The sequence below is a fragment of the Mobula birostris genome, chromosome 4, assembly GCF_030028105.1.
Source record: "Mobula birostris isolate sMobBir1 chromosome 4, sMobBir1.hap1, whole genome shotgun sequence".
NCBI classification, from domain to species: Eukaryota; Metazoa; Chordata; class Chondrichthyes; order Myliobatiformes; family Myliobatidae; genus Mobula; species Mobula birostris.
The window spans coordinates 55,163,555-55,181,980 of record NC_092373.1 but is presented as its reverse complement, the minus strand read 5'-3'; the positions used below and the strand labels follow the sequence as shown (position 1 = coordinate 55,181,980).

At 39.0% G+C, this 18,426-nt stretch overlaps 1 protein-coding gene across 8 annotated transcripts in view; it reads left to right on the top strand.

Annotated features, from left to right (window-relative positions):
* veph1 (ventricular zone expressed PH domain-containing 1) overlaps positions 1–10,334 on the top strand; it is a 264,566-nt gene extending 254,232 nt beyond the window's left edge. For 7 of the 8 annotated variants that reach the window (XM_072255372.1, XM_072255375.1, XM_072255378.1 and 4 more), the window contains 2 exons: positions 7,963–8,099; positions 9,137–10,334. In XM_072255372.1, the coding sequence (XP_072111473.1) occupies positions 7,963–8,099; positions 9,137–9,373 (374 nt within the window). In that variant the 3' untranslated portion in view covers positions 9,374–10,334. Of the gene's footprint in view, positions 1–7,962; positions 8,100–9,136 lie in introns of those variants that run through there. The other variant, XM_072255381.1, reaches the window with a different exon arrangement.
* Positions 10,335–18,426: the final 8,092 nt, after the last annotated feature.

Here is an 18,426-nt window from a genome sequence, read left to right as displayed (position 1 = left end):
GGTCTACCCCTTATTATTAAACTGTGGCCTCTGGTTCTAGGCTCCCCCAACATCTGGAACATGTTCCCTGCCTCTAGCGTGTCCAATCCCTTAATAATCTTATATGTTTCAATCAGATCCCCCCTCATCCTTGTAAATTCCAGTGTATACAAGCCCAGTCGCTCCAATCTTTCAACATATGACAATCCCGCCATCCCTGGAATTAACCCAGTGAACCTACGCTGCACTCCCTCCATAGCAAGAATGTCCTTCCTCAAATTTGGAGACCAAAACTGCACACAATACTCCAGGTGGGGTCTCACCAGGGCCTTGTACAACTGCAGAAGGACCTCTTTGCTCCTATACTCAACTCCCCGTGTTATGAAGGCCAACATGCCATTAGCTTTCTTCACTGCCTGCTTAACCTGTATGCTTGCTTTCAGTGACTGATGAACAAGGACACCCAGATCTCGTTGTACTTCCTCTTTTCCTAATTTAACACCGTTCAGGTAGTAATCTGCCTTCCTGTTCTTGCCACCAAAGTGGATAACCTCACATTTATCCACATTAAACTGCATCTGCCATGCATCTGCCCACTCACCCAACCTGTCCAAGTCACCCTGTATTCTCATAACATCCTCCTTACATTTCACACTGTCACCCAGCTTTGTGTCATCTGCAAATTTGCTAATGTTACTTTTAATCCCTTCATCTAAACCATTAATGTATATTGTAAATAGCTGCGGTCCCAGCACCGAGCCTTGCGGTACCCCACTAGTCACTGCTTGCCATTCTGAAAAGGACCTGTTAATCCCTACTCTTTGTTTCCTGTCTGCCAACCAATTTTCTATCCGTGTTAGTACCCTACCCCCAATAACCATGTGTTCTAAATTCATGTTTAGCATTTCAGATAGTGTGCTAGTAATTAGCATTAATTTTAGTTCTTACTGAAAAGTTAGCGCCTCTCTCTCTCTTTTGATTTAGCTGCTGTATCTTTTTCAGCGTAGCTTGTGTTGCATCAAAGTGACCAATTAGATTAGATAAGAGTACAGACTATCGTAAACATCAATGTATGGCACTTGCTGGTGATATCCTGCAATGTAGCTAGCTAGCATGGCGGAGACTCCACGAAAGAAGGCAAAAACGTACAAATTCCATCCAGAATGGGATGAGGAATTTCTATTTATCTTGGTGAAAGACAAGTGTGTATGTATGTTGTGCCACCAAACACACGCACTGACTAAAAGAGGGAATCTGGAGTGGCACCACAATGCCGACCACCAGAAATTTAAAGACACCTACCTCCCAAAGAGCGCAATTCATGCCAGGAGAGTTGAGGAGCTGAAATTGGGGTTGAAGGCCCAACAGTCGTTTTTCACAAAACATGCTGCTCAAAATAAGGCTGGTATTGAAGCATCATTTCATGTAAGTCACCTTTTGGCTAAACACAAGAAGCCTTTTACAGATGCCGATTTATTCAAGGAAGCAAATGCAGAGGCTGTTTTTAATGACTTTGGAAACAAAAATGACATCAAAACTGCAATACGTAATATATTGCTTGGCCCTGCAACAGTGACAAGGAGGGTAGAGTCACTGTCAGAGGATGTGGATCAACAAGTATTAAAGGACTTGTCACTCTGTGAATATTTTTCACTACGGTTCGATGTAATGCAAACAGCTCAGCTTGTTGTATTTGTCAGAATGGCTTTCCAGGATTTTACAACAAAGGAGGACTTCCTCACTCTTTTGCAATTAAAGGAGAGATGTAATGCAAACAGCTCAGCTTGTTGTATTTGTCAGAATGGCTTTCCAGGATTTTACAACAAAGGAGGACTTCCTCACTCTTTTGCAATTAAAGGAGAGAACGAGAGGTGAGGATATTTACAATGAGTTTAAAAAATACGTCCGTGAAAATGACATCCCCATTCATAAACTGATGGCATTTATTACTGATGGGGCCCCAGCAATGCACGTTGGTTTTATAACACTGTGCCCTAATGACCCTGATTTTCCTGACTTCATGAGTTATCACTGTGTGATCCATCAGCAGGCCTTGGCTGGGAAGGTCGTGGACTTCTCTCATGTAACGACACTGGTGGTCAAACTGATAAACTTGATTCGAGCAAAAACGCTTCAGCACCGCTTATTCAAGGTATTATTGGATGAGTTCGACGCCGCTTACGGAGACATAATTCTTCATGCTGATGTTTGGTGGTTGAGTCGCGGCAAACTGCTGTAGCGATTCGTTGACTTGCTGCCTGAGATAAAAGATTTTTCTGTCGACAAAAAACGAGGAGCACAAGGAGCTGTCAGATGATGCGTGGCTACTGGATTTAAGGTTTCTGACAGATCTAAAGGCTAAATTAAACGCACTTAACGACGAGCTCATGGGAAAAGACTGACACCTGCCCACATGATAAGCGCAGCCAAGCTCGGTATTCGGATTTCAAATTTAAAGGACGGGAGGCTGACACACTTTCCCAACTTGGAGAAAATGTTACAGGCCATCAAGGAAAAAAATTGCTTTTTTACCCTGAGCAGTTCTGTGCTTACCTAGACAAACTGGCAATAAAGTTCAATCGGCGTTTTGGGGAGTTAAACGTCATGAAAGGTATTGCTGCATTTATTTCAAACCCATTTCTGCCGATCAATATAAAACAGGTAGCAGCCAAATTCCAGCAGGTATTTGGTGTGCCAAGTGATATTGAAATGGAAATAATTGATTTGCAAAATGACATCGAGCTTAAAGCAAGATCAAGGGATGGTGACTTTTGGGGGCTTGTCAGCAGGGAGAAGTTTCCTTATCTCACCGCATGTGTACCAAAAGTCAGTGCCTACTTTGGGTCAACTTATCTGCATGAAATTGCATTTTCACAGATGAAAATTATTAAATCTAAGTACAGCAGCTGTCTTACTGACAGACACCTCACAGACTGTCTCAGACTGGTTGTCTGTAGTTATGAGCCAAAGTCTAGGGAACCAGCAGAAAATATTCAGCCCTAGTCATCACACTGAGTGCAACCGTCAATTTTTATTCATTTATTTTTCGTGTTGAAATAAAATTAAATAATGAAACTTAGAATTAAAGGTATGAAGTATTGTAATATTCTTAAAGAAAGACAGCTATGGCCTGTTTGATATGCTAGTTACAGTGTGTTCTTGGTTGAATTAATTTGAAAGTTTGACAAAAGCATTTTATGTAATTCAAATACAATTAGCCCAAATAAAAGGCCTAAGTTGGAAGTACAATCTGAGCTGTTTTTTCTCAAAATGATTTAGAAGGTTGATCTTGCCTTTCACTAAGGCCAAGGTAGGGGATCTTGGGCTTAAAAAGGTTGGCGACCACTTCTGTACACTCTGGTCCTAGACTACCCACCAAAGGAGCATCCTCTTCACATCCACTCTATCGAGGCCTTTCAACGTTTGAAGGGTTTCAGTGAAATTTCCCCCACCCCTTCTTCTAAATTCCAGCAAGTACAGGCCCATAGCCTTCAATCACTGCTCATATGATAACCCTTTCATTCCCAGAATCGTCCTCATGAACCTTTTCTGAGCCCTCTCTAATCCCTCAGAAACCCTGGAATAGCAGTTACGTGCGAGCAGCACTTACTGTGTGACACAGAGCTTACATTGCCAGTGACCAACAGGAACTTAAGAAATGCAGCTACAATCTGCGCAAAGTCATCAAGACAGTGAAACGACAATACAGGGACAAGATCCAGACATAACTCTCCACGAACAACACACACAGCTTATAGCAAGGTCCGCACACCATCGCAGACTTCAAAGCTAAACACAGTGGAATATCTAACATTGCTGCCTCTCTCCCAGATGAGCTAAATCTTTTTTATGCTCGATTCGATGTTGCCAACACTAAGCCCCTAAGGAGAGCCCCTGAAGGAACCTGCAGCTTGGTCATCTCTGAGGCTGAAGTACGCAGGTGTTTCCAACAACAGTCACAAGGCTGCGGGACCAGATGGCATCCCAGAGCTAGTACTCAGAATGTGTGTGGCACTACTGGCAGGTGTGTTTACAGACATTTTTAATCTCTCCCTCACCCAGTGTAGAGTGCCCTCCTGCTTCAAACATCCCCCATTGTTCCTGTACCTAAAAAGACCAAGGTAACACGTCTGAACGACTGGTATCCTGTTGTACTCACAACTATTCAGGACACTTACAAAGACAGGTGTGTAAAAAGGGCCCAAAGGATCATTGGGGACCTGAGTCACCCCAACCACAAACTGTTCCAGCTGCTACCATCTGAGAAACGGTACCGCAGCATAAAAGCCAGGACCAGCAGGCTCCGGGACAGCTCTTCCACCAGGCCATCAGACTGATTAATTCATGCTGATACAACTGTATTTCTATATTATATTGACTGTCCTGGTGTACATACTATTTATTATAAATTACTATAAATTGCACATTGCATATTTAAATGGAGACGTAACATAAAGATTTTTACTCCTCATGTCTATGAAGGATGTAAATAATAAAGTCTATTCAATTTAACAACAAATGCACCAAAAAGCCACTGTTGAGATATTCCATATATTCTCTCTCTTAGGATCCAGCATCAACTTGATTTTTCCAATCAATCTGCATACTGAAATCTCATGAATAAGATAACATAGCCTTTTTGACATGCTTTTTCTATCTCCCACTCTAATTTATAACCAGGACCACATGCTGGCTGCTGTTCAGAGGCCTGTAAATACAGTACCTATAAAAAGTATTCACCCTCCTTGAAAGATTATTGTTTTACAACATTGAATCACAGTGGATTTAACTTGGCTTTTTTGACACTGATCAACAGAAAAAGACTCTTTCAAGTCAAAATGAATCTCAACAAAGTGATCTAAATTAATTACAAATATAAAACACAAAAAAATTGATTGCACAAGTATTCATCCCCCCCCCCCTTTTTATATGCCATACCAAATCATCACTGGTTCAGCCAAATGGTTTTTGAAGTCACATAATTAGTTAAACGGAGATCACTAGTGTATAGTCAAGGTGTTTCAATTGACTATAGTAAAAATACACCTGTATCTGGAAGGTCCAACTGCTGGTGAGTCAGTATCTTGGCAAAAGCTACACCATGAAGACAAAAGAACACTCTGAACAACTCTGCGAAAAGGTTTTTGAAAAGCACAAGTCAGGAGACGGATCAAGAAAATTTCCAAGTCACTGAATGTCCCTTGCAATACTGTTAAGTCAATCATCAAGAAATGGAAAGAATATAGCACAGCTGTAAATCTGCCTAGAGTAGGCAGTCCTCAAAAACTGAGTGACCATGCTGCAAAAAGGGGACTAGTGAGGGAGGCCACCAAGAGATCTATGACAGCTCTGGAGGAGTTACAAGCTTCAGTGGCTGAGATGGGTGAGACTGTGTGTACAACTGTTGCCCGGGTGCTTCTCCAGTCGCAGCTTTATGGGAGAGTGGAAAAGAGAAAGCCACTGTTGGAAAAAAACTCACATGAAATCTCGGCTAGAGCTTGCCAGAAGGCATGTGGGAGATTCTGAAGTCCGCTGGAAGAAGGTTTCATAGTCTGATGAAACCAAAACTGAGCATTTTTACTGTCAGACTAAACATCTCACATCATCAAAAACACACTTTCCCTACCATGAAGCTTGGTGGTGGCTGCATCATGTTGTGGGTACGTTTCACAGCAGCAGGCCCTGAAAGGCTTGTGAAGGCAGAGGGTAAAAGGAATACAGCAAAATACAGGGAGATCCTGGAGGAAAACCTGATGCAGTCTGCAAAAGATCTGCAACTCAGAAGATTTGTTTTCCAGCAAGACAATGACCCCAAGCATAAAGCCAAAGCTATACGGGAATGACTTGAAAACAACAAAGTTAATGTCCTGGAGTGACCAAGTCAGAGTCCAGACCTCAATCCAATTGAGAATTTGTGGCTGGAGTTGGAAAAGGCTGTTTCCTCACAATCCCCATGTAGAGCTTGAGCAGTTTTGTAAAGAAGAATGGGAAAAAAATTGGTGTGTCCAGTTGTGCAAAGCTGATGGAGACCTACCCACACAGACTCAAGGCTGTAATTACTTTCAAAGGTGCATCTACTAAATACTGACTTGAAGAGGGTGAATACTTACGTAATCCATCATTTTGTGTTTTATAATTGTAATTAATTTAGATCACTTTTTAGAGATCTGTTTTCACTTTAACACAAAAGAATCTTTTTCTGTTGATCATGCCAAAAAAACCAAAGTAAATCCACTGTGACTCAATTCTGTAAAAAGACCAATAAAGTATGAAAACATCCAAAGGGGGGAGGGGTGATGAATACTTTTCATAGGCACTGTAACTCCCATCAGGTTCTCCCTGAAAATACCTAAAAAACTATGAATGCTCATCATAATTGCAGAACAATCAACTTTGGATGACTATGTGCACGGTTTAACGCAGAAGTCTAGTAGTTAGTTGATCACAGATTAGCATTTAACAAAATAAATTAGGGCCTGCCTGTTCTTTCAGTATGAGAGAGAGCCTGCAATATTTAAGAACTTGTACAAGTACGGAACCTCATACCTTCAAACCTTAATTGTTGGAAAAAACTTGATAGAAAAAGTCATTTCCCTATCAGATTCTAAATTAATATTTACCATTTTGATTCCTGTACACTAAATAACATTTCAACTTGGACTTAGTTTATATGTGGTAGTCTGGAATATTAACAGGTTTGCATGACATAGACTGTGTTTTATGGACCAGCAAGAAAATGAAAATGGAATTTTGATTAGAAAATCGAGAAATCAAAATGTTGTGCCTTGGCGTTTAATTTCACTGTGACAGTACAGCATGCATACTTGTGAGTTCATTGTGCAGTATCCTGGACTGTGTGTGCACTGTGTTGGTATCAGAGCTCTGAAAGTACCTAGCTTTGTTCGTAGTTCTACTGGACATATGCACAATACACGTGATCACAGATGACACATGGTGACATCACTTATAAACAGGGACATCATGCTGATTAGCAAAATGATGATCGTCATTGACAAAGGAACAATCTAATCCTATAGTTTGGGGTAGCTCCGATTTAAAGATGGGAGGCCTAATCTCCCATCCTGGAGGATTCAGAGCATGAGATCTTTGTGGTCTGAAAGTCAACCCAGTGATAGTGGTGTCATCTATTCAAATCCATGTTGGGACCTATTACCCAACACAAACCCATTTCGAAAACTTGAATACCTTGGGAAAGTAAAGCCATGTGGGAAAACACAGATTCTTCTCAAAACTGAATTCACTTCCCTTAAATTAGTGGGATTTGATGCTTCGCAATGCAGCTGGTAACTATTAAAGCAAAAACAAAAACGATTTCAATCAGAGACTGCCTACAATTAACAAAATTTAAATTGTCTTACAGCTTGTTAGATGTGGATTGCATTCCTGCCTTGCTTCCTAATACCAGCTTTGAGACTACTGTCTCCAATTCTTGCACTCCAGGGTAAAGATTTTAAATATTTTTAATATCTGTGCATGCCACAGAGACACCCATATTGGGAGAAATTAATATCCAATTATTTTTTATTTGATAAAGTTTTACTAATTTTACTGGATAGGGCAATACAGCATTGATTTCTATGAATCCCCCAAGGAGAGTCCAGCACTCCTCAAGCTCTCTAATAACTGCTAGTTTTGGTGTTAAAGCTCAAGGAAAGAATGTGGCAAGTGTTAAGTGCAATGTGTAATGAATGGTTAGTACTTCATTCATCGCCCAGTCCAAACCTTGTGCCAAAATAGAAGTAGACGTGACTGCAGATGCTGGACTCTGGAACGAAAAACAAAGTGCTGGATGAACTCAGCAGGTCAGGCAGCATCTGCGAAAGCAGAAGAAAGGCTGACATTTTGAGTCGAGATCCTGCATTAGGGTTCAAAATTATTTGTAATAAAATTGGTATTATAAATATTCTTACTTTTTTGATAATGATGACAACTGATTGTCCATGTTTAATATTATTTTAACAGTTGTAAATCAAGATGGCCAACCATTCATTGAAGGCAAGCTCAAGGAAAAACAAGTGAGGTGGAAATTTATAAAGAGATGGAAGACTCATTACTTCACACTGGCTGGGAATCAGCTTCTCTTTCGTAAAGGAAAATCAGTAGGTAGATGTTTATAATTCATTAGGTTAAATGATTTAACTAAGTACTATAATCCACAAATAAGTTCTCTCTGAATTATTTATCTCAAATTCTATATTGAGTTATAACTTGCAGTAGTTTCTGACAGCATATTTTTAGCTCCTGGTCTAGTCGTCTTTAGAATGAAAGCAAAATACTATGCTCCTGGTGATCTGAAAAAATATATTATAGTTGGTAGTAACAAATGAGTCAGGGAGCACCCTTGGACAGATAAACTATTTTTCCAATGATTGGACATCAGCCTAAAATACTAAATCTGCTTTTCTCGCCCAACTGATCAGTATTTTTTATGTTAGTCATCATTAAAATTAGCCTGCATCAATTTGGAGTCTATATTTAACTCTCTTGGGATTTTATGTTAGAAAATAACCCAAAAAAGCCACACCAAAAATAAATATTGTTTTCCAGTTGTGAGATGGAAATCATATTTCTGGCGAACTTTTCAACGAAGGGTTATTAGCTCCATGTTGACAGGAAGTACGAACACTGCGCCATTCCAAACTACATCACTATAGAAAGACTCTAGTTACGTTACTACAGGAACCTTACACATTGACAATTCCAATTTGGAAGACATGAAGATATTAAATTTCCATGACTAAAATGTCTTCCAATCATTCCTACAATTAATTTTACTTAATAATATAAAATATTGAATATAGGAAGGAAGGGCACTTCTGTTTAAAACCAATGCAAAGGTACTGGTGACAGTTTATTCCTGTTATCTAACACCTTTGAAGAATATTGAATTAAACTAGATGGTTAGGAATAAAGTGATGATTTGACATATTCTTGATTTAATTACTTGGGTAATTAAAATAATTTCCAACCATTAAAATAATGCCAAGGGAATTTTTTCTAGCAATAAATTGTTGAACTAGCCAAAAAATACACCATTTCAAATGGGTCTTTAAGTGATAGGCATGTGAAAATAATAAATATTTCTGAAAACATCACATCTGTTCTACCAATTGTGCTTCATCTTTTTGTCTCTCAGAATGATGATCCGGATGACTGTCCAATTGAACTAAGCAAAGTGCAAAGTGTAAAGGTCATCACTAAAAAGCGAAGGGACCGCAGTCTTCCTCGGGCCTTTGAAATCTTCACAGATAACAAAACATACATCTTCAAAGCAAAGGACGCGAAGAATGCGGAAGAGTGGTTGCAGTGTATCAATGTCGCAGTAGCTCAGGCAAAAGAAAGAGAGAGCAGGGAGGCAACAACATACCTATGAATAAATCTGGGAGGACTTGTTTAAATAGATGGCAAAAATAATCTGGGTGAATCACGAGGTAGATATGGCTGATCTAAATTGCAAATAATCTAGGGTGAATCACTGCTAATGTGTCTAGATATTAAAATGAGAGACAGCAATAGTAATTGTTGAGGGGATGGAGGGACACTACAGTTTATCATCAAATAGCAAGATAATAAACATCAATATTCTGTTCAATCAAATCAGCATTACTATATGAACTGTAACAGATACATTCAAAATGAAAATCTGAACATATAACTGATTGCAATCTGAGATTTAAAATAACTCAACTTGATTTATAATATTTGTATATTTGAAATTCCTATTCACTTTCATTGTAATTCATTAGTTTCAAATTCCACTTATATTTATTGACATTTGTAGAGATGCAAAACTGGAAATCTGTTCCTTACAGTAAAATTCCTCATTCATATCCCTGTTATCATGTTTTGGTTGCATTATTTTCATTATATTCATGAATGGTGGTTCTGAGAAAACATGGAATAGTGTTGCCGTGTATTTCCCGAACCTTCTGCCACCCCCTCAATAGTGACGGGTCCTCTTCGGCAGAAACGTGGCATTCTATGACACTTTCAAGTGGTGATTGCTGGAGCTGCTCTGAATAAGTTCACGGCTGACGTTCACTGGATAGTGTACAATTCAGTAACTCACAGATTTTAACGCATACCTGGAAAAGAATTGCATCCTTTTGATCAGTTGTTAACTAACGTCTTTTCAGGAGGAAGCAAAACATCCAAAAGTTCAATTTGAATTAAAAATGGAAGGAGATCCAAACATGATCCAATTGCTTATGTTACTTATATAGTTAAAAATAATAATCAGACAGTGCTCTTCAAAATTTCATGCAATGTGTTCACAATATTTTATGATATCGTGAGGATTTATGAAGATGCTAATAAAGCAATTATTAACAAATAAAAGCTCCTTTTTAAAATACAATAACTATGAAATGGACTCCTGATTAATCTTTCTTGATATTGAATGCTGTGCTTGGAAGTGAATTCCTGCAGTTAAACATGCTGTACAGCCAGCCACATCAGCACATTGTTTTCTAGGTCCAAAATCTGTTCCATTGGCTTGGCTGACAAATAGGGATGAATTGCTAGACATTATTGTCTAAAATGAACCAAATCATAGTAAATAGTTTTACTTTTCCTGCTTTGTGCATTCATTATAATTATGGTTTAGACGCATTTATGGTGGTTGCAGTGAATGCTGCTACGATCAGCTAAAAGGAGTTTTTTTTTTGGTCCTGGCGAGAGTCCAGTGCTTTGTCTAACTGTCCCGCTAAAAGCAAGAAATAACTCAAACATCCTTAGAGAGTTCCAATATCCAAAGTTAATAACAAAAATTATAACTTGGTGTCTGCTCTTGTTCAGTTTGCATAACGGGAATAACACTGATATCCCTGAGGAACCATGTCTCCTCCCATCAATGTGGACAACCTTAAAAATATATCAGCCCATACCTATGGAACTGAAACTTATGTCATAGAAGGCTATTGAGAGATCACAAGTATCATTAAAATTATATTTTTTATAAAATGTAATTAGCAAAATTATCATCCGCTTGTTTTTCTCTGGTCCAATGTCTTCATTTTTATTTGGTATTGTCTGCTTTCTTCTGAAGCTCCCAATGTGTAAATGCAGCATTGAGTTTGGAAAGAGGGAGATTGTATCCTGTAGGAGAAACTGAAAGATCACATTGGTACAATTTCTGCTAGTGATAAACAATAAGATTTGTTATATCATTAGCAGCTCTTAATATTTCAAACTTGCTATTGAGCAAGATGACTTATTTTGTCTGAAACTCAGTAGTCAGTCACCTGGCTCTCAGCTTCTCAGCTTGCTCTGCCACTCAAAAGATCACTGTGCACCATACCAATTCAGAATTCAATTTCTCTTTTCTTCTTCTCTTCCTTAATCTATTTAGCCATAACTAAATCTAGCTCCTCCTTGAATAAATTTGGGTTCAACTGTCTCCAAAGTTATGAATTCCCACTTTGATTCCTAAGGTACTTACCCCCATATCCATGTACTGGGACCTCTGGCTCTGGTTATCTCCAGCATCATGTTCATCTTTCCTGCACCTAGTCTGTTCCCATCAGGACTTTAAGTTTCAATGAGATATTTTAACAAATAGAAGCCCAATTATTCAATGTCTTCTTCCATATATCAGTCCGGCAATCCTTGGAACCAGTTTGGTGAGTATTTGCTACTATTTCTCCATAATGAGAACATCTTTCCTCATAAGGATATTAATATATTCACAATACACACGGACCGGTGTCACAAAGGCCCTGCACAATTGTATTAAACCATTCCTGTTCCAGTATTCAAACCTTCTCACTATGAAGGTCGATGTACTGTTTGCTTTCTCACCTGCCTGCTGAGTTCCCATTTGCTTTCATAACTTGTAAAGACACAGGACTCATTGTATCTCTTCCTCTCCCAACCAGTCATTGTTCCAATAATAACTTGCCCTCTATAGTGTTACCACTAAAGGACTGAATAAACTCAGATCCCTCCTGGGAAGAAAATTCTAATCTTTATCATTCTCTAGATCTGGGGTTCCCAAACTTTTTTATGCCATGGACTCCTACAAATATCTAAGAGGTCTGTGGACCCCAGATTGGGAATCCCTGCTCCAGATGAATAATTGTTTTAATAGCTGATGCTTTAAGACTGTGATCTGATTTAGTGGAAACACCTCCACATCTACCCTGTCATGTTCTAGTGATTCCTTCACAATATATGAAGTTCTTACACAAATTCTTCTATAATTAAGTACAGGCCTAGTTTATTAAATATCACCCTATAAAACATACCTGCCATCTCAGAAAGCAATCTGGTGAACATTCACTTACTTCCTCCAATGCAAGTATTCCCTTCCTTGGGTAAGAAACCCTGTGCACAATAATCCAGATGTGTCTCATCTGGAAAGAAGCCATCCTTATTTTGTCTCACAGTTTGCTGCAAAAAGAAGCTGGATCTTCACACTAAATTGCTAACTTTTCATAATTTTTGTACAAGGACGTCAAGGACCCTCTGAACAACAATAGTTCATTATCGGAAAAAAATCTGCATTATTATCACATGGGGAAAAAGGCTGTTCAATATACCCTATCCTTATCCATTCACAACCCGTTTCTACACTCTGCCGCCTCTACTTTCTGACAACTCATACTGCTTTCCAGCTTTGCACCATCAGCAAACTCAAATATATTGCATGGCGACCTCATCCAGATCATGGCTATGAACAGCAGCTATAGTCCCAGCATCAATCCCTGTCCAGACAAAACTAATCCATTTCTCAGTCCTTACAAATATATATCACTGTACTCTAGTTTTAAAAGTTTCATAAACCACTTTGTTGTCTGCTTTCTGAAAGTGCAAGCACACCTTTTTACTAAAATATTCATTTAATTTCTGTCAATTTCTCCTCAGTTTTCCATGAACCAATATTAATTTCAAATCTTCTTTTTCATATTTGTGGAAGCTCCTGCAATTTATTTTTACAATCTTCTTCCCTTATAAAATTCTAAAACTTTCCCAAATCTGTTTTACTTCTTTCTATTATTATAAACATTTCTTTCTGATCCAATACCACCTCTAACATCTCTTGCTTAGTCCAGCTAGACCATTTTTTTCCCCTCTATGGCTTTGCCTTAAATGTTTCCCATCGCAGGTTTAAAATCATGCCTTACAAACTTAACCAACTCATGACTCAATTACGTAATCTGTATAATTAGGATTTATGATCTCTTCAATTTTAAACAAGCATGTTATCACAAATCAAAGAATATGGAAAGATACAACACGGAAACAGGATATTCAGCCCAACTCATCCATGCTTACCTGAGCTACTTCCATTGTACATGAAATTTGCATGACCCTCTAAACTTTTTCTATCCGCATACCTGCCACAATGTCTTTTTAATATTGTAAAACAGTCTTTTTCTGTTGACCAGTGTCAAAAAAAGCCAAATTAAATCCACTGTGATTCAATGTTGTAAAACAATTAAACATTAAAACTTACGGGGTGGGGGGGGGGGTGAATACTTTTTATAGGCACTGTATGTTCAACAAATAATATTCAATCATCTCAAGTTTGATACTGAATCAAACCCACATTCCTCTCTCCACTCTCTTTCCAAAGAATTAATTGTAGTACTCTGGAGATGCCCACATTCAACTTCATGCAGGTTGATTTCATTCAGTAAGGAAAATGTATGGAAAATATATTGGAAAAAACTCACAGTTCAGGCTTCCACTAAAATTGATTTGTGTAATCATTTAAAAAAACTTCTGTCACTTAGTATTGATCAGCAAAATAAAATTGTTATACAGCATAATGATTTGGATTACAATGCAGGCAGTATGAATAGTAAGTTTGTAGATGACACTAAAATTGGTGTAGTGGACAGTGAAGAGGGATGTCTAAGGTTACAATCAAGATCTGGATTAACTGTGGAAGTGGACAAGGAATGATAGATGTAAAGTAACTTGGAGAATTGCAAGGTGATTATTTTGGGAATCACCTCAGAGTAGGATGTACACAGTGAATGGCTGAACTCTGGGAAGTCTTGTAGAAAAGACACAACTAAGAGTGCAAGTATATCGTTCCCTGGGAATGGTGACACAGGTAGTCGGGCTGATGAAGAGGGTATATGGCATGCCTGCCTTCATTGGTGGGGACGCTGAGTACAAGAGTTGGGGCATAGTTTTTCAGCTGTTCTAAACATTGGAGTATTGTGTGCAATCTGATTGCTTATTACCAGAATGTTATGATTAAGCAAGGAAAAAGTGCAAAAATAATCACAAGGACGTTGTGGGGACTGGAGGGCACGACTTAGAAGGAGAAACTGGACAGGCTGGGCTGCTTTTATTTCCCTGTAGTGACAGAGGTTGAGGGGTTTACTTAAGTGGTTTATAAAATCATGATGGGCATAGATAATGTAGATGGTCATAGTGCTTTTTTTCTGGCAAGAGAGTTGAAAACTAGAAGCCATAGTTTTAAGGTGAGAATAAGTGCAGGCAACAGAGAAGTATGGGGATTGATTGTGTCTGGTTGGACACAGATTGGTAGCTAGGGATTCCTGTAGATGAAGATAGGATGATTACATCCAAGGAATTGGAAACTGGAAAAGTGGAAGAGTGTGGTAGGAGGAATGGGATATGGAAGGAAATAATAGCTGGCGATAGGAAGTGGAAAATTCCAAAAAGCGTGAGCAAGCTGAAATGATGACTCATTACTGCGTCCATTTAAGTAAGTTTTCCAGCCAACACATCCCAGCCCACTAACCATGTTGTCTCCATCCAAATAGCTTATCTGTGTTGATCACTTCTTTAACCTGTAATCAATGCCAGCAAATGAGTTGTTGGTATTAATAATGGTCCTTTGTGTTATATTGCTGTTATAAATTGGATTTGAAACAGTTGCGCTTTGGCCTTATTTTGCAATCATGGAGATGCCTCATAAATGAGAACACTGGAGGCTGGATTTTAATTTTTGCTTCAGACCCTCGGGGAGATTCTTGCTCCAGCGTGGCAGCAACTGTTTCACATCTAAACCGTAAAGTTATGTTTGTTAGTCCATCAATGACACCTCAAAAGCATCCATTCTCGTTATAACAGTAAAAAGTAAATGAATCCATGGGCACAGCTGGAAAAACAGCAGCACAAAAGTTATTTACCTCTTTGATTTAGATTCCTTCTTTGAGGTAAAACATAGAACTGTTGCCACACAGATTAAAAGCACATTTCCAAGTTGGAGTGAAAGGAAATGTGCATTGATGCGATATGTTTGATGCTGACCTACATAAAGAACAATCATTTCTTTGTAAGAGCAACTTTGGGACTTGCTCCTTTCCCATTAGCTCAATACAATGTTGGCAGCACATCTATTTCCATCAGGAGCAGTGTCATGAAAACACGATTGAAAAAATTAACAATGCTGTGTTCAACAAGAGGCAGATGTAAACATCTTTGTTTAAAAAAACACCGAACTACAGCTTTGAAATAATGTTTCATTTCCTATTTTCTAACCCACCTGACATCTCTGGGCATTGCCAGGATCTCACCAGAACTAGGCAGGAATCAGTGACACAAACCCTTGCACTCCCTTTCACCACATATGCTCATCTGTGCTGCCTAAGCAAGATAATACGTAGGAAAATCTTCAATTCATGTATACAGTCCATGCTCATTTATAAATTTAACTCAGAAGGCTATAATTTCAATTTAAGTAGGCAAATTCTCTGGCAATTTCAGTAAGGTATGTCAAAGTGTTAATTACATGAGATCCCCCAGAGAAACTCAACTCTACCATCACCCATTTCCCTGCAAGTCAGATCCAAAAATGTCAGCTCCAAACCATTTCAGCCCCATCAGCTCCTGATGCGTCTGTCATTCATGCCATGCTTCACCACCTCTACCATGCTGTTTTATCCAAGCTGGCATTTTGACAGTTCCATCGCATTTTAAACTCTTGACCACATCCAAGGTCAATTTGTGGGAACAGCATGGTTTCAGAGCATCTAACCTGCAGAAACCTCTCCGTTTTCCCTCAATTATATGTGGTTCCTCAGAGATATTACCACAGTTTCCACATGAATACTAACTGTGTTTATGCTGCATATGAACTAAAAGAAAAATTTTCTCTTTGCAATTATAGACCAGTGGTTTTCAAAGTGGGTGGGATCACGTCCCCCCCCTCTCCCCCGGAGGCGGTGGAGGTTCTAAAGGGGCGCTCGGTAGCAAGGAGAACAACATAATTTAAGAAAATAATTATAGTTATTGAAAAGCAATGAGACGCTTCTGTATTTGAACTGAAGAAATCATGCCATTTCTGGGCCTGGCTCATGCACTATTGCCATTCACTACTGTAATATAGTGTTAGCTAGTACAATTCCCATACTCTAATCACACAGTAATGCAATTCCTGTGAATTAGGTTTTGGTGTTCAATGGAACAAAATTCAGAATCTGACCTTTTGAATGGTCTTGACTGCATTTCTCTAGACCACTGTTACAGAACACACCCAACCGTGCCAGCACCCAGGGTTTAGACACTACAATATAGATAGCTTGCACAGTCCCATTAAAGATTCAGGCCCGCTCTGCTAATTGGCGGCCATGTTTTGGTGCCAGGGTTTTAATGTTTAAAGAGCACCTGAACTAAGGTTTGCTACTGAATTGTCAACTCAACTTTGGATTTCATATAGCATCTAGTTTAGAATCCTGTCTTTGTTCCAGTCTCGTATCGTGTCTAGATTCTAGTCGGGTACTCCGCCACTTATGTCCTAACCATCCTCTCCAAGGTCTCTCACCTCACACATGGCTCAATGAGATATTGCTGCCCCACTTTGTATACCTTCAGGCAGAGAGTCAGGTTTTGCCTGAGCTATGATGGTATCATAATTTTCCCCTTTATTGATTGCAACATTTGGGGTTGGACTTAAACAACAGGAGAGTGACTGTGGTCATTAATCCATAACGAAAATGGCAAAAGCAGACCAAACAATAAAGTAATGTAGACAGTATAGTGTGGAGTATCTGAAATATGAATTTATACCAGCACCAAGCAACAAACAGTAGCCAATGTGTCTGTTATATGTAAAAGTTTCTTTTTCAAACAAGGGAACAAAACCGTTCACTCTCCTTGAACATTTGAAGCATATACGCTCTGGCAAAGCCAACAAGAACTTAGCTTATTTTTAGTCATCTTGTGAAAACTTTCAGAAACAAACACTTCAAAACATGTTTGTCAGCACTACACAATAAAACAGTGATAGCTTGCATGCTTCATACAACATTTCATTGCTCATTACTAAATCTGGAAAGCCCCATACAATTGGAAAAGACTGATTCTACCAGCAGTAAGGGAGATTTTAAGTATGGTTTTGCATAGGTCATCATCATCATCATCATCATGTGCTATGCCCAGTTTGAGCTTTGACTGCCATGGCCCACACACTCCTGTTTTGGGTCAGGTGGATAAATTCATTGGTATACATTTCCAGTTCTCTGGCTGCTCTCTCCGTCATCATTTGTCTTTGTCTCCCTCTTGCTTTCTTCCCTTCAATCTTTCCCATAATTACTGTGCATTCTAAATCCTCTTTCTTATATATTATATATATATATATATTGCATAGGTGGCCAGACCTAATAATTAAAGCGATCCACTCAGCAACATCTCTGTTCAAAGACGAATAGATGAAATGTCTGAAAATGTGGAAGGCACATTGTGCAACATACTTAGGACAACACAGAATTTGCACTGTAGTTGGATGAGTCAACTTTGCCAGACTTCATAAAAGATGAAATCACGGTTCAAGAAATGTTAGTTGCAAATGGACCAGAAACAAATGTGAAAGGGGAGTTAATATTTCAGATTGTTGATCAATTTTTCAAAGGGAAAGATATTCCACTCAACAGCATTTGTCATGGTCCCGTCTGGCAATTCCCCATCTTGCTATTACCTCCTTAATCGCGCCTTAATCACCTCATCTGATTTCCAATCATTCGCAGTTCCACTAATTATAGCACACCTGGTTCCCATTAGCAAATATAAGATAAAACTCGGGCAGCACAGCCATGCTTTGCCAGTTTGTTGGTTGACTCTAGTATGAGTAAACCTCGTTTCCTGATTCCTTGGGACTGTCAGTTCTGAGCTCCGCATCATTTCCTGGATACTCTATGTAAACTTTGTCTCCGTGTAAAGACTCTCCTGGATACTGGTTCCCCGTTTGTGGCGGTGCTAACGCCTCATGACTGCCTCAGTGCCTGTGTTCTGCACTTGGGTTCGTCCTCAGCCTTGTCCTTGCAACAGTATTCTTGTTTGTGCAACAGATGAGGCATCATCAATGACAGACCACTGCCATGGGTTATTACTTTCTTGAAAAAAACTGTACCTAACATGGATCCAGTGCTTTCCAGGAGTATATGACAAATAATCTCTTCTCGGGCTTCTGGCCAGGTACAGGTATCAATGTTTCGATTTTTAAAA